The sequence below is a fragment of the Indicator indicator genome, chromosome 2 (assembly GCF_027791375.1).
Source record: "Indicator indicator isolate 239-I01 chromosome 2, UM_Iind_1.1, whole genome shotgun sequence".
Lineage (NCBI taxonomy): Eukaryota > Metazoa > Chordata > Aves > Piciformes > Indicatoridae > Indicator > Indicator indicator.
In genome coordinates, this window is record NC_072011.1 from 42,577,716 (window position 1) to 42,594,945 (window position 17,230).

Genomic DNA, 17,230 nt, shown 5'->3' on the forward strand with positions numbered 1-17,230 from the left:
TTTTCAGTAAACCATCAAAACTCGGTATAACTGTGTGTGAGAAGACACGGTTCTTGCCTTCTCTGATTTTATGATGTTGGTTTCGTTTGTTACAGATATTTCACTTAGCATTCAAAATTCAGGCAGGTATTGTCTCCTTTGATCAAATCAGTAGAGCTTCAGTTTTCACTTACAAGCCAAGTTTAGTCCCGATCCAAATTTGTTGTTTATTTTTTTGTTTACTGATATTTATATATCGTAAACAGACCTAGTTTTTCTTATGCTTACACAACATAGAGGTGCTTTAAGCATTAACATTTCTTGTTTTCACAGTTGCAATCTGATATAGTTTTAGGTCATTCTGACTTTATGTAAAACTGCTGTTGATCATTAAATTTGATTAATTCAGACACTTGAGAACCTTTCGGTTCTTAAGTTTTTGGCATCTTGTTTTTTTATTTTGTGGGGCTTTTTTTGTTTTGGTCTGGTTTTGGGGATATGTTTTTGCTGTCACCAGCACCATCTGAAAGCTTTTCCTGGTTGGAATATTTCCAGTTTTAGTTAGTCATAAATAGTTTAGGCTGCTGGGGCTGTGTCAGTGCTGTCCTTTGACAAATTGTCAGTTAGTAAATTCCTATATGCATATCATGTCTTTGATATCCATGAGTTAAATTTTACCCTTTAGAGCATTAGCCTGTATGTGTATTGACACTGTGCGCATTTATACCAAATGGACTTGAAACATTTTCTTTCACTATTTGGGGGATGACTTTTTCTGCATTTTTCTCAGGTTTAACTCCATTATTCCCTAGTGTCCATTAAGCAGAGTGAAAGCACAGCATGCATTTCTGGAGCTGTCTTGCTTTTAATTCTTTTATTTTCACATAGTGTTTTCTTCTTAAAAGAACAAGTATAAATTCTCTCCACCTTCCTATCACTGTTCTGATTTAGATTTTCTAATTGTTTCTTTCGGGGGAAAAAGGTATGCTTGTAAGAAATAAAACATCTAGAGGTGTGAGCTTTGTGCTTGAACAAGTGATGCATCTCCATTCAGGAGTAGAGTAGCAATATGAGGGTATGTCAAGACATGCACATTTTCTGTAGATGTTTCTAAGTCTCTTGGTCTCTTGTGACCAGGTACTTCATAGATCATAGAATCACAGATTACAGTTAATACTTTATGCAGCTCTGTGAGTAACAGAACATCCTTCAGCGTCTCTGCATTACTGGACAAGATCATAAATATTTCATATGCAGTTATTGGGAGCTATGCCAACTGTGTATGTAGGTTCAGTACTTAAAGGTAGTATTTGAAATAGCCATTATGCTGGTTTTAAACTTAAACATTACATGCCACCAAGACTTTAAACAATGGCATGGCCAATTTTTTTTTGTATGTCTTAGAGGCACAAAAATGTTTTGAGTAAAAAGTAATTTCCTTTTTGATTTAACAGTTGGGAGCTTTTGATTCTTTTTTTGCCAAGGGAGGAAGTAAAGCATTGAAAATTTTCTATCAAGAAGGAGACGCACCTGGAATAGGTAAATATTTAGCCATATTAATACAGGAAGATGCAGTAGTGCCTTCTATTGTTAATTTTGTTTAGTGTTTGAAAGAATAAAATATGTTTCTAATTGTTCATAATTTTGCAGCCTTATGCTATAAGTACTGAAAATTGTTACTTTAAATGTTTGCTTCAAGTTAAATTACTTTACGATTTTCAGCCAATTTTAGTCGTTCTTGAAAGCTATAAAAAGATAGTTTCTGAAATTGTTTTGTCATTTAGGCATGACATCTTGTTTGATAGAGTGAATGTGAGTAAGCAAGGTACCTCAGTCACCAGTGTATTAACCTAAAATGAAGAATCGAATTCCCTTTTCGGTTCAGTAAAATGTGCCAAAATTGCTTTGTTTTTTGTGTAAACTTGAAATTGTGGTGTTAATTACAGCCACGAATTCTGCTGGGTTTGATTCTCTTACAAAAGAAGAAAATAAAAGATTTCTATGTTGAATTTTATTTCACTATATTGAAGTTATGCATTTGAAAATACCCTTACTCTTAAAAAGTGACAACTACGAAAATTTTTTTCAGAATGTGGTCGGACAATTCCAGGAGTTGAAAAAGGAAATCAAATGATGCAATTTTATGTGGATGATACACCAGACAAATTTGTAGGACTGTGCTTATTTTTTGTTCGCTGTAGGAACGACAGTCCAATAAACATAAAAACCATACATGAGGTATTCTTTCATATATTTTAAAAACTGAAGACTTCTAAAGTGTGTATTTTTTGTCTCATTATTTGTTTCACTGTTGTCACAGAAGTTAGTGGTAATTGCATCTTTTTAATGTTAAGCTGCATCTTCTGCTTTGCTTTCCTTTTTTGGCTAGACAATGAACAGCTGTATTACTTCAGCAAATACTCAGGATATCTTGTAAGTTCATTTTCTTACCGGGTTCTTGTTAAAGACACCAGAATTTATCAAAATTTCTCCTTCTCCTTGCTGTTTTTGAACAGGTTGTAGCCACTAAATAAATTTTTGGTGTGCTCAAAATCTCTGTACTAGAACAACTCACTAAAAAGACTTCATTGCAAGTATAGCTACAAGCTTGGGGCAGTGTGTCTGGAAAGTTGTCTGGCAGAAAGGGACCTGGGGGTTCTAACTGACAAGCAGCTGAATATGAGCAAGCAGTGTGCCCAGGTGGCCAAGAAATCCAAAGGCATCCTGGCTTGTATCAGAAATGCTGTGTCCAGCAGGAGTAGGGAGGTGATTGTCCCCTTGTACTCCACTCTGGTGAGGCCACACCTCGATTACTGTGTCCAGTTTTGGGCACCTCAATACAGATGTGGAGGTGTTGGAGTGAGTAGAGAGGAGGGCAATGAAGCTGTGAAGGGCCTGGAGAATAAATCTTACAAAGAGCAACTGAAGGAGCTGGGGCTGTTTAGTTTGAAAAAGAGAAGGCTGAGGGGAGACCTCATTGCTCTCTACACCTACCTGAAAGGACGTTGTAGAGAGGCTGATGCTGGTCTCTTCTCACATGTACTTAGTGATAGAACAAGAGGGAATGGCCTCAAGCTGTGACTAGGTAGGTTTAGACTGGACATCAGGAAAAATATTGTCATGGAAAGAGTGGTCAGCTATTGGAATGTGCTGTCCAGGGAGGTGGTTGAGTCTCCAACACTGGATGTGTGTAAGGGTTGTTTGGATGTGGTGCTTGGGGATACAATTTAGGGGTGAACCTTGTAGAGTAGGATTATTGTTTGGACTTGGTGATCCTGAGGGTCTCTTCCAACCTGAATGTTTCTGTGACTTTGTGAAAAGGTTGCTTGTACCTTTCTCTCTTATGCATCCTTGAGTGTGTGAAATATTTATTTATCCAGTGTAAATTATGTAGCATGAGGTTTTTTTTGCTTTAAAAGACAACGTCTGAAGTAAGCATGGGCTTCATTCTTATGTATAGGTACACATTTTAATACTCAGGCAGTGCTCAAGGGAAGAATCAGTCTTATATATGCATCTTCTAGTTAATATTGTTTAAGATTCTTCAGCTGAATTCCATTATTTATATACTTTATATTATGTATTAAAAATGTTTTATTTCTTTTGAGAGCTTGAGAACATGGTCAGGGAAGAGCACTATTAGAAAATACAAGATTTGTCTACCAAAAATATTGGCCATAAATATTTTTTTTCATCGCATTCCATAGAGAAGTGATAAGAAATTAATGTTCTAGGAAGTTTGTTACATGAAGTATGTTAATATTTACTTGTTTAAAGACATTTAAAATACTGGAAAAATATTAAAAATAGTTTTGGAGAGTAGACAAAATTCCATCCGATCCTAAGTACTATAAATTCAATCAAGTTTCTTCTAATATAATTTCAGAAATGGACATTCAGAGCGTTTTTGCTACTTACATGTAATTACTTAGTACCTAATTGCAGATCAGGACATTTAGAATATTTTTAATTCTAAAGTACTATTAAAATATTTTCAGTTTCTGTAGAATAGAGGAATAACTGAAATAACAAAAAAATTAACCTGGCAGCCTTTTAGAACCGTATTACATAATTATTGACTTTTTTATTGAAAGCAATGTCTTATGTTCACATGGTGGATATCAATATTTGAAATTATTTTATCTCCTTAAAGTTTTCTCTGGCAAACAGGACTGCTTTATAAAATAAACAAAACAAATGAAAAAACCCACAAGTTTCATAATATTGTTTCTAGTCCAAGTTACTCCATTACTAACAATCATTATTTTACAATGCAGGATATATTCTTTGGTGTCTTGGATGCTACTGGAGGACTCCTGTGTGGTGTTAGGAAAATGATAGGAAAGATTTTTCTCCCTGCTATCCTTGCAACAAATAACTGGGGTGCTTTAAGTCAGGCCAAACAAGTTACAAAAGACAAACAGATTTTTGTGGAAAAAATTAACAAATACCTTTCCTTTTTAGAAGGTAAGAATTTAATTTAGGAAGCAATCAAACTAGAGGACTTACACTTAAGAATTTCCGTTTTAAAGCAATAGTGCATAGGTAAGGAACTCTTCATGATCTGCAGGGAAAAATAACATGATCAATTACTTGCGTAAAAAATGCATGCATAGATTTACTTCAGAAAATACTGTAGTGACATATTACTTTTAAGGAGGAATGCTGAATTTAAAATAAGATTTTTCTGCCTTGAGTGAAGTAAAATGGTTATTGTATTAAAACAACACTTTTTGCAGATAAATATATTTCCAAATTTAAACTACTTACACTGGTAGAAATTAATCTTAGATTCTTAATTTGCACTGTATTATAATTGCTTTTCTTTTCAGGGGCTATATTAAGCATTGAAGGAACTGTTGAGTTGAAAAAAGTAGATTACATAAATTTTTCTAAACTCCAGTCCTTTGAGAGAATAACTGCAGCAGCTAATAATCCTGACATGGTTCACCAGCTAGAAGAAGTACTTATGATGTGGTATAGACAAATTGAACAGGTAAGGCGTTATTTTAACACATCAATTCATAATGAATATGCATAGATATTTGTAAATGATATATGAGACTTGCCTGAAATTAACTGATAGATTCAGCCGCATCTCCAGCTAGGTAAGACAAGGGCTTCAATTCCATGCCCAAGTGGAGCTATATAGATCTTATCCCTAGTAATTTACAGTCTAGCAAGAAGAAGAATTTCTGAACATGTAATACGCAAATATTAAGGAGATGACAGAAGGATGCAAGAGTAACAATACCAGTGAGGCATCTATCTATCTGTCTATCTATCTGTCTATCTATCTGTCTATCTATCTGTCTATCTATCTGTCTATCTATCTGTCTGTCTATCTGTCTGTCTATCTGTCTGTCTATCTGTCTGTCTATCTGTCTGTCTATCTGTCTGTCTATCTGTCTGTCTATCTGTCTGTCTATCTATCTGTCTGTCTATCTGTCTATCTATCTGTCTATCTACCTACTGTCTGGTATAGTCCACAGATACCTGTTTAGTTTATGCTACCAGTTGTCGTACAAGATACTACACTTAGAAAGGTCTTTGATAAAGACCAGTAGGGCATTTGTGATCTTGTGTAAATCTTACATGGTAAGGTGTCAGTTATCCAAGAAATTATTGTCTGAGACTTCTGTTACAAAGCACAGAATCCTTTGTCAAAACACAGAATCTGTGTAGACAGGGATACACTACTTATATAAGGGCATTCTGTGTTTAGTTTATATACCTAAAGAGAATAAAAACATACAAGACACCTAAAAAGACCTGGCTGCACATTTTTCAGTGTACAAATCAATGCAGTTATAATATTACATCTGATCTTTAGTATTTTTTATTAAAATAGTTCATGTGTTTTACAAGTGAAGCTACATTTGGTGCATTTCAATCAATGGATTCTGGTTAAATAAGTATATGCATATGAGTCTGTGCTGAGATTCACCCAGTTTATGACAGCATTTGAACATGTTTGCTAATTGCGTTCATTTCCATTTCAGAATATAATTAAGTGCAGCTGAGATTTAGGATGCTGTTGTGGTTTAAACCTGACCAGCAACTAAACACTACACATCTGTTTGCTCAGTTCTCTCCCCTCCCAGTGAAACAGGGAGGACAATCTGGAGGGAAAAAAAAAAAAAAAAAGTAAAGTGAAGTTTATGGGTTGACATAATAACAGTCTAATACAGAATATATCTTCGGATAGTTTTGGTCAGCTGTCTGGCCATGCTCCCTCTCAGCTTCTTGTGCATCGGCTTCTTGGCAGAGCATGAGAAACTAAATAAACCTTAATTTAGGATAAGTACTACTTAGCAACAACTACACCATCGGTGTGTTATCAATGTTATTCTCAAGTGAAATTCAAAATACAATTAACTCTGTCACAGTGAGAACCAGGACAGATGCTTTTCAAATTCCCAAGCATTGTAATGTGTTAATACTGCAAGCTTATTCACTGAACTTAGTATTCTCAGAGTGCTTCCTTTTGTTTTCTTTGTAATGATTTGTCTATTCTGTATATTTCTGTTTTTTTCAAATTTGCAGGTTCTGATTGAGAGTAAGCAAATGAGGAAAGAAGCTGATGATTCTGGTCCACTGACTGAACTAGAACACTGGAAATTTATGTCTGCTAAATTTAATTTTATTATTGAACAGATCAAAGGACCAAACTGCAAAGCTGTCATTAATGTTCTGAATGTTGGACATTCTAAACTACTAAGGGTAATTTTTTTTTCTATAATAGATAAAGCTTGTGTTATTTATTTTCTTTCACTGCATTTAAGAGATACTCCCTGAGGAGAATTAAGAGAGTAAAATTCAGATATAGTGCTAGTGTGCCTAATAAGAGAAAGAACATTTTTAGAGATACAGACAAAAATTATCATAAATAAAAATAACTTTTATTGCCTGCTTTGACAATGCCTTTTAAAAATTAATTTACCTATATTTATTTCTAGCAAGTCAGTTCAAGTTAAAAATAGTTCACTGCGGTTTTTTACAGTTTTTTACAGTACTGTTTTCTTTCTAGATGTGGCAAGACTTAGATGCTAGAATTACAGATGCAGCAAATGAATCAAAAGATAATGTAAAATACTTACGCACACTTGAAAAAGTTTGTCAGCCACTTTACAGCTATGATGTTGTAAGTAAGCCTTTCATCATTCTCCAAACATAATTTAGGTATTTACATGGAATGCCCAGGGCAAAAGCAATCTTCTTTGTATTTGCTTAAAAGTAATTTTAATTTCTTTTTCTGATTTTTTTTTCTAAATGTCTGTCAAGATAAATGTTAAAGTTTATTCTGTAATACATAAGATATGGAATTTTAAAATATATATTTATCAATAAACATAAATATATATGGTTGCCTAGTAAGTTAGTCCTGTTGCCAATATTATTTTTAAAATGAGGTAAAGCATATTTTATAATATAAGGAAGTCAAAATATCTTCCACTGAAAAGTCCATGTGTCAATGAATAGTCATATAGCTGTAATGAAAATCCCAACATTTTATATAGAATAATAATAAAACTTAATGAAGTCCTAAATGGACAAATGGATATTTTGATACTGAAAGCAGTATTAGCTGCTTCTAGTTGCAGAAATACCAGTTATCTAGAACTTAAATAATTGGGTTGTCCATGTGGATTAGTCAGCCCTGGTTCAAGGTAACAGTTAGGAGGTTTAATATTATACCTGCTACAATAATTAGTAGTTATGTTTCTAATGATTGTTGCAGAATAGGATGGCAGAAGAAGGAAAAAAAATTCTAGGAAAATTTGGTTTTTCTGCTTTGGTTTTTAGTCCCACTTGCCTCCTGTCCTCTGTCATTTCTTTTTCATTGTTGGCAGCTTAGCATCCTAATTCCAAGTTTTAACTGGGGGAAACAAAAAAGCCTGTGATAATATGACATAAAACTAATACTGCATGGAGTAGTAAAAGAGAGGAGTGTGACAAATAGTATCACAGATGCTGTTTACCTCGCACGCTCTTTAGAGTATCTCTAGAGGGTGCCAGGTACCAGACTATAAAAACAGATATGAAGCAGCTTCTCATTAAGAAAAAATTCTTTTAATTTTAAACAAGGACAGGCATATGTGAGTGGAAATCCATTAAAGAGTTCATCATTTGACTAATACAGGAACCCACAGCCTTAAACTGCCACATTAACTATTGTTCTTCTTTTAATCTGGAACAATTTGGATGAATCTGAATTTCTGTTTCAGTTCTTATAAGTGTTGCAGAGACCAGGATAATTTAGGTAGTATTTTATGCAGTATTCCATGTATAAATAATAACTTCCAAGTTAAGTATATCCTGCTTTGAAAAGAACTACATTCTGATTTTAGCTGAATTTAGCATTTTACATTGAAGAGTATTTAAAATATTAGTGGGTTAGGAGCCTAATACAAGCAGATATAATATGTGGTATTTAGTATGTGTGTTAAAAAAGGGCATTCAGTGTACGCATTGTAGTCAGAGTGGGTTGCTATGTGCAAAGTTTGACTGAGCCCTCAAAACTCAAAGCTTTGAATCAGAGAAATTGCTATACAGCCTAGTATTTTTCTCTCAGGGATTAAAAAAGAAAATCAGTGGACTCAGACTTTCCTGTTGCCATTGGCTGGGGTAGCGTGTGTGTAGAAATGGATGATGAATAATATATGGACTTTAAGGGTTGTTTTCATACAATACACCCTTTATTTCAATCATATATATATATATATATATATTTTTTTTTTAGCATCTTTAATCTCAGTGATTTCTGACTACCTATGCTATCCCATATCTGGAGCTAAACTATAGCAGTTACTCTATTTCCTGATCACTCCTCCCCAGCAGAGAAAGAAAAACAGGAAAAGAAGAGAAGACCCATCAGTTGAAAGGAAAATGGATTTAATTAAAAAGTCAAACTGGTACCAATGTCAATAGAAAGCACATAAAGTAATATCTAGCACAGCAGAAGTGCAGCAGTCACAATAGGCAAGAGGTCACTTCTAAAGAGCAAGAAGGAGCCCTAACAAAAGGCTCCCTCTTTCATTGCAAACTTCCTCCTTTATACTGAGTGTGATGCTCATGGTATAGGATTCACCTGTGAGCCAAGTCAAGTCAGTTGTCATGGCCTGCAGCCCATGACTGGCCTGTGATTCTGTCCCAGCAAAATCAGGACACCAACCAAATCATCTGAAGAGTTTTATTAGGTGAGGCTTAAAAATGTATTGAGTGTGATTAGCTTTCATTTTTACAAAAAAAAACTTTTGTAAGATACTATGGCATTTAGAAGATTGGTTCAAGTACTTCAGGGGAAAATGTCATTTAGAAGCTGTTGATAGAATAGAAATATAGTTGCTAAAAATAGAAAGTAAAATCTTTGTGAAAACTCTGCTTTAAGGTATCAGTGACACGTGGAATACCAAACTTAATAAATGCTATACAAATGATTCACAGTGTTTCAAGGTATTACAATACTTCTGAGAGAATGACATCGTTGTTTATAAAGGTAAATATATCATTATATTAATTACAAAAAATATCATACAGCATCATAAAATGTTAGGATTTGAAGGGTCTTCCAGAGATCATTGAGTCCAGCTCCCCTGACAAACCAGGATCACCTAGGGCAGGCCACACAGGAACACATCCAGGCAGGTTTTGAAGGTTGCTAGAGAAGGAAGATTATGTGATTTTTCAGAAAAAGACCCCACTATTTTCAAATCAGTAGGACATTTGTTTAAAAAATAGTAATAAATAGTGGGTGTCTGCACAGAAGAGGAAGAGAATTCTGTTGATCAGCAGAGGACTGAACTTGGATTATAGACTTGTCTTCTGGTAGGAACTTGGTTGTTATTCTCGGCTCAGCAAAATTAATTTTTTTCCTTATCTTTATTAATCTCCTGATCTGAGTTAATTTGCTCAGTTGTTTCCTAAATCACTGAATCCACATAGATTCTTTTATTATCAGCCTTAAAGACCTAATTAAGCAGTCATCAGTTTGACTAGGCTATTCACCAAAAGATATGAACAACAAAAGGTTCCTGTTTGCAGAAACAAATCATGTTTGAAAAGTTAATTGAATCTCAGACCATAAATCTTCCCACCTTAAACAGAAAATTAAGACCACCTGAGTAATTATGCCAACATCTTTTTTGGAATCCAGGTATTCACTGCAAGGAAAGATGGTTTGTGTAATGCTTTTAGATCAAAGAAATCTTTCATAGTTAAAATACGTAATTCCAATAAGTATGTAGAGGAAATGCATAGTGGCCCCTCATTACACCACTTGTTTTTCTGGAATAGCCCAAGTGTTAGTGTAAAGTATTGTTACAATTAAATTTGTATTAGAATATTAAGAAATAAATGTGAGGCTGACTTTGGTGTGACAGTTTTCAGTCTTTAGTTAGGGGTGCTTAAGACTTACTTACCATACTCTTGTGTCAGGAGAACTGTTTTCAATTGTTCACCTTGTATAGTAGACAGAAAGGATTATCTTCCTGGAGCTGTACTCTGAGATGTGTTTGTATATAGATACCTGCAGTCACTCCCTTACTCCTCTCTCTGTCGTTACAAACTTCGGATCTTTGTGCCTGAGAAGTAGAAGAATCTTCTTTCCTTTTCATAGTGGTGTGAGACCAAGGTAAAGACAGAATACTAGAATACAAAGTTCTTTAATGGCAGTTTTAAAATAACAATGCCTACACTTCAAAGTGTAAAATTTGCAATGGTAAGTGAAGAACAGTTAGCATCAAATAGCTTCTCCTTTGTTCTCGAGTTAGGCTAGTGACATTCTGTGTTTATGCACATGTATTGCTAGACTTACAGTACTTACAAACACTTTCTAGGACATAATACATTTCTGGGAGTTTTTAAAGCCTTTTTATAGAGTGTTTGTCATGTATATTACATATATTATTTAGCCACTGTTATTCCCATGGGTGCAGTTTATCCAAACTCTGATAGCACTAATACATACATGTGGGAATTTTGTTAAATTTTGCAAAACAGCCAAATTTCATTATGAGCTTGAGACCAACTTGTTGTCATTTGTCTGCACTAGGTTACAAATCAAATGGTCACTACATGTAGAGCATATATTACAGATGGTGGCTTGTCATGTGTCTGGGAGCAGGAGACCTCATCAGTCACGGAAAAACTTAAGGTTTGTGTTTTGGTATTAAATTATTTACCCATCAAACCTATTTATTACTTATTGTTACACACAAAGAAGTCCATGTCAATATGTACCAAGTCCTTCACACATCTTTACTGTTTTATTTCATTATACTATTACTATTTTTTACAGCACTGGCAGTTGTTGAAATTAGAATGGCCTCATCTTTATGAGAGTATACCGTCCTTGGAATTGGCATCTTTGCCCTATGTGTGACCAAAGAATTTCATAGAAACATAGAATGTTTTGGGTTGGAAAGTACTTTTAAGGCCATCTATTCCAACCCCCCTGCAGTAAGCAGGGGCATTTTTAACTTGATAAGGTTGCTCATGAGCCCGATGCAACCTGACCTGGAATGTTTCCATGGATGGGACTTCTGCCACCTCTCTGAGCAGCTTAGTCCAGTGTTTCACCACCTTCTGCATAAAAAGTTCCTTCCTTGTATGTACACTCTTTCAGTTTAAAACCGTTACCCCTTGTCCTGTCATGACAGGCCTTTCAAAAAGACCGTCCCCATCCTTTTTTAAAGCCTCCTTTAATCACTGACAGGCTGCAGGAAAGAGCTCTCTCTCTCCAGGCTAAACAACTTCAACTTTCTCAGCCTTTATTCATAGCAAAGGTGTTCCAGCCATCTGGTCATTTTTGTGGCCCTCCTCTAGACCTACTCCAACAGGTCCATGCCTTTCTTGTGCTGAGGACTCCAGAGCTAGTTGCAGTACTCCAGGTGAGGTCTCACCAGTGCAAAGAGGAGAATCATGTTGCTTGACCTACTGGCCACAATGTCAATTTTTGTCATCCTGTATAATCCATTTTCTTTCTTCTTAAGGTTGTCTGATATGATACCATCTTTCTCTACCATGGGGAACCTGTTATTTGAATAGACCTCCACTTTGTTACAGTAGCTCCTTCCAATACCCAATTTCCTTGTCATACCATGAAAGTTCAGTGCTAAGAGAGTTGTCTTCAGCTGATGCTGACATTTAAGAACAAATTAAGCACATTCAATATGCCATGCCAAAATATATCCAGCTGTGGGGTTACAGGTTATCAGTAATGATTTCATTTCAACTTTCTCCTTTATCACATGTCAGCTACTGATTTCCTTCTTATCTTACTTAGAAAGGCACGGGATTTCATAGGCCTTTAAAAATAGTTCTAGAGGTACAAAAGAAAATGCATTGAATGTATCTCTCCAGACCTAATAGTATCTGTTTTATTGAGGCAATTTTGTGACTGTTCTACAGCTGACAAGCCCCCATTATTCTATGAGAGAAATATAACCCTAGTTTTTAATTATGATGATCAGTCTTCATTCTAGTATCTGTATATTCTTGAAGATCTGAACATTATTTTCGATGAGGATCTTGTTTTTAATTTCTTGTAATTTCTAGTCACTCATATATACCTACATATTCGTGTCTGGTGACTGTCAGTAGTGTGTGATAAAATCTGCTTTCTGTTTCTAAGAACTGACAGAAGGTTTTGTATTCCAGTGATTACAGAATTTAAATTCCTCACCAGTCATAATTTTTGCATCTGTTAAGGTCTTAATATTTTAAGCAAATAATCCATTGAGAAAGCTTAATTTTCAATCTCACTTTAACTCAGACTTGTCAACACATATTAATTTGTGTAATCAATTTCCTTCAAGTGCCCAGGAAGTTCCAAATTGATTGCCCTGTTATGCCAAATGTTGTCCTTATTCAGAGGTCAGTCTGACTTATAATTCGTCTTAGGAGTAGGATTCATCACCTGCTCTTTGCTGGCCTCTAAACCTCTCTTTAACAAGAACTAAAACTTTCCTTCTCATATTGGTGACTCATTTTTTTAGTTAGGCCTTTCACTGTACTGTTGTATGTTCATATATTGCACATATTTGTTATGCATACTGAGAGAAAACCACTGTTCGCAAGTCATTTCTGTCTGTTGAATGAAACTGGATTCACCTATAATTAACCACTTTGGAATGACAGTAGGTTTGAGTTCTGCAGTCTCTCACAAATGAACATAGCATAATGAATATGGTATTTATTCCTTTATACTTTTTAGGGCTGCATTTTTCTATTGAAAGAATATCAGAAATGCTTTCAAGAAGCAAAGAAAGAGATTTTGGAAAATCTAGGAGAAAGGAAAAATACATTTGAAGTATCAGAAATGTACATTTTTGGAAAATCGGAAGCTTTTTGTAGGAGATTAGAGAAAGTGAGTATACTGTGCAAGAAAGTGAGTATACTGTGCACTGTTATCTGTAGAGAAGGGCTTCTCCAAAGAACAGTTTAGAAAGTGGACACTTCTCAACATACATGCTCTTAATCATCCTGTAAAGGAGTTTTAAATTATTATGGAGGGAAATTACACACTTCTACAGAGTAAGTCATCCCGATACTTTTGGGAATTACATCACAATGACCTTCTGAATTTGTCAGTTGATCTGTGGTAGCATGTAGAGAAATCTTCTAATTGATCTAGATTGAGATCTTTATTTTAGGAAATGTAAAATTACATGAAAAATAACATACCTTTGCTTTTTTGAATGATGTCCTAGGGCACCAAACAGTTCTTTATATGATTCTGCTGCTTGATGTGGTCTTAACGTCTAGCATGCTAACCCGATAAAAACATTTTAAACTAGCTTTTGTAAAGTTTGCTCCTTGGTGCAGAATAAGGTCAGAATAAATGGATATTGGGATACTCACCACACAGTAGGTCTTCTGTGGATCTGTGATGTTTTTCTTTACTATACAGTTTATATATGTGAATCTGTATGGTTGAGTTTTATTCTTCTTGTGTCATCAGTAGGTGTGTCGTATTTTAGTTCTATTTCTATTTACCCTACTGAATCCAACAGTCAAAAGTAAAAAAAGAAACATTTTTTTCCATTAAAAATCCTGAAGATTACTTTACTTTGTATCAGGTTGTGGTGAGAATTGATGTTGAAAACTGAATTAACAACCCTCTGTTGGAGATACTTGACTTAGAAGCTTAGAAGCAACAAATTTAGAATGCAATTGTTGAAGAAGTAGTTTATTTTATTTTATTCAGGTTTTAATTTATAGAGGAAGTAACATAACTTAGGAGCATGAATATAGTGTTTACATTTCAGATTACAGAGATAATAACTGTAGTAGAGACCTTTGGTGCACTAAGTCTGTCTACCATCGAAGGGATAGACGCTATGGCAGTCAAATTCAATAATATCTACCAAAGTGTTCAAAATAAGAAATATGACATCCTTGATCCACGAAAACAGGAATTTGATGTGGATTTTGTGAACTTCATGACAAAAATTGAAGGTTTAGAGGTAAGTAATATTGCTACTAGACCATGTCACTAAGTGCCACATCGTCTTTCCTTAAATACCTCCAGGGACAGTGACTCTACCATCTGCCTGGGCAGTCTATTCTAGTGTTTAATTATCCTTTCCCTGAGGAAGTGCTTCCTAACATCCAACCTAGACCTCCCCTGGCACAGCTTTAGGCCATGTTCTCTTTTCTTGTCACAAGACGTCTGGGAGAAGAGTTCAACCCCCACCTGACTACAATTTCCCTTCAGGTGGTAGTAGAGTCTGAGTCTCCCCCTGAGTCTCCTCTTCTCCAGGCTAAACAACCCCAGCTGCTGCCTCAGCCTCTCCTCATAAAACATTCCCTCCTGTCCCTTCACCATCTTGTCACTCTCCTCTGGACCTGCTCCAGCACCTCAAGATCTTTCTTGAAGTGAGGGGCCCAGAACTGGACACAGTACTGGAGGTGAGGCCTCACCAGTGCCGAGTACAGGGGCAGAATTGCCTCCCTAGTCCTGCTGGCCATACTATACCTGATACAGGCCAAGATGCCATTGACCTTCTGTGCCACCTGGGCACACTGCTGGCTCACGTTCAGCCGGCTGGCAACCAGCACTCCCAGTCCCTCTCAGCCAGGCTGCTCTGCAGGCACTCATCCCCCAGTCTGTAGTGCTGCATGGGGTTATTGTGGCCAAAGTGTAGGACCCTCCGCTTGGCCTTGTTAAACCTCATCCCATTGGCCTCAGCCCATTGACCCAGCCAGTCCAGGTCTCTCTGAAGTGTCTTCCTACCTTCCAGCAGATCAACACTCTCCTCCAACTCGGTGTCATCTGCAAATTCACTAACAGTAGACTCGACCCCCTCATCCAAGTCATCAGTAAAGATGTTGAATAGAACTGGGCTCAGTACTGATCCCTGGGGGGCACCACTGGTCACCAGACACTGGGGCACCATTCACAACCACTCTCTGTGCCTGGTCATGCAGCCAGTTTTTAACCCAGTGAAGGGTTCATCTGTCCAAGCCACAGACTGCCAGCTTTTCTAGGAGGATGCTGTGAGACTCTGTCAAAGGCTTTGCTGAAGTCTAGGTAGACTGCACCCACATCCCTCCCCTTGTCTACCAGGCAGGTCATCCAATCATAAGAATGATTGGTTAGGCAGGACTTTCCTAAACCTGTGTTGGCTGGGCCTGATCCCTTGGTTGTCTTGTACATGCCGCTTGATGGCACTCAGAATGATCTGCTCCATAAACTTGCCAGGCACTGAGGTAAGCTGACAGGCCTATAGTTCCCTGGATCCTCCTCTTGTCCCTTCTTGTGGATGGGAGTCACACTGGCCAACCTCCAGTTATCTGGGACCTCCCCAGTTAGCCAGGTGATAAATGGAGAGCAGCGTAGCCAGCTCTTGTGCCAGCTCCCTAAGCACTCTAGGATGAATCCCATACAGACCCATTGACTTGTTAGGATCTAAGTGGCTCAGCAGGTCACTAACTACTTTCTCATGGATTACAGAAGGGATATTCTGCTCCCCATCCCTGTTCATGGAATCAAGAAGGCTGGAAGAGATCTCAAAGATCATCGAGTCCAACCTGTCACCCTAAACCTCATGACTATCTAAACCATGGCACCAAGTGCCACGTCCAATCCCCTCTTGAACACCTCCAGGGATGGTGACTCCACCACCTCCCTGGGCAGCACATTCCAATGGCAAACCACTCTCTCTGGGAAGAACTTTCTCTTCACCTCCAGCCTAAACCTCCCCTGGCGCAGCTTGAGACTGTGTCCTCTTGTTCTGGTGCTGGTTGCCTGGGAGAAGAGACCAACCCCCTCCTGGCTACAACCTCCCCTCAGGTAGTTGTAGACAGCAATGAGGTCACCCCTGAGCCTCCTCTTCTCCAGGCTAAACAGTCCCAGCTCCCTCAGCCTCTCCTCATAGGGCTTGTGCTCAAGGCCTCTCACCAGCCTCGTTGCCCTTCTCTGGACATGCTCCAGCAATTCAACATCTTTCCTAAACTGAGGGGCCCAGAACTGGACACAGTACTCAAGGTGTGGCCTAACCAGTGCTGTGTACAGGGGTACAATGACCTCCCTGCTCCTGCTGGCCACACTATTCCTGATGCAGGCCAGGATGCCATTGGCTCTCTTGGCCACCTGGGCACACTGCTGGCTCATGTTCAGGCCGACTGTCAACCAGTACCCCCAGGTCCCTTTCCACCTGGCTGCTCTCCAGCCACTCTGACCCCAGCCTGTAGCTCTGCATGGGGTTGTTGTGGCCAAAGTGCAGCACCCGGCACTTGGATTTGTTGAATGCCATCCTGTTGGACTCTGCCCATCTGTCCAGCCTGTCAAGGTCCCTCTGCAGAGCCCTTCTACCTTCTAACAGATCAACACCTGCTCCCAGCTTGGTGTCATCTGCAAATTTACTGATGATGGACTCAATCCCCTCATCCAGATCATCAATAAAGATATCGAACAGGATGGGGCCCAGCACTGATCCCTGGGGGACACCACTAGTGACAGGCTGCCAGCTGGATGTGGCACCATTCACCACCACTCTCTGGGCTCGGCCCTCCAGCCAGTTCCTAACCCAGCACAGAGTGCTGCTGTCCAAGCCACAGGCTGACAGCTTGGCCAGGAGTTTGCTGTGGGGGACAGTGTCAAAGGCCTTGCTGAAGTCCAGGTAGACTACATCCACAGCCTTTCCTACGTCCACCAGGCTGGTCACCTGATCATAGAAGGAGATCAGGTTGGTGAGGCAGGACCTGCCCTTCCTAAATCCATGTTGGCTGGGCCTGATTCCTTGGC

General features: G+C 37.8%; 1 protein-coding gene across 1 annotated transcript in view; it reads left to right on the forward strand.

Moving 5' to 3' along the window:
• The window catches only part of DNAH8 (dynein axonemal heavy chain 8), a 147,888-nt gene that overhangs the window by 1,557 nt on the left and 129,101 nt on the right, over window positions 1-17,230 (forward strand). The window contains exons 3-12 of the mRNA XM_054397009.1: window positions 1,434-1,518; window positions 2,069-2,217; window positions 4,257-4,446; window positions 4,812-4,975; window positions 6,526-6,702; window positions 7,010-7,123; window positions 9,371-9,478; window positions 11,033-11,134; window positions 13,196-13,348; window positions 14,250-14,447. Of these exons, the coding sequence (XP_054252984.1) occupies window positions 1,434-1,518; window positions 2,069-2,217; window positions 4,257-4,446; window positions 4,812-4,975; window positions 6,526-6,702; window positions 7,010-7,123; window positions 9,371-9,478; window positions 11,033-11,134; window positions 13,196-13,348; window positions 14,250-14,447 (1,440 nt within the window). The remainder of the gene's footprint in view (window positions 1-1,433; window positions 1,519-2,068; window positions 2,218-4,256; window positions 4,447-4,811; window positions 4,976-6,525; window positions 6,703-7,009; window positions 7,124-9,370; window positions 9,479-11,032; window positions 11,135-13,195; window positions 13,349-14,249; window positions 14,448-17,230) is intronic.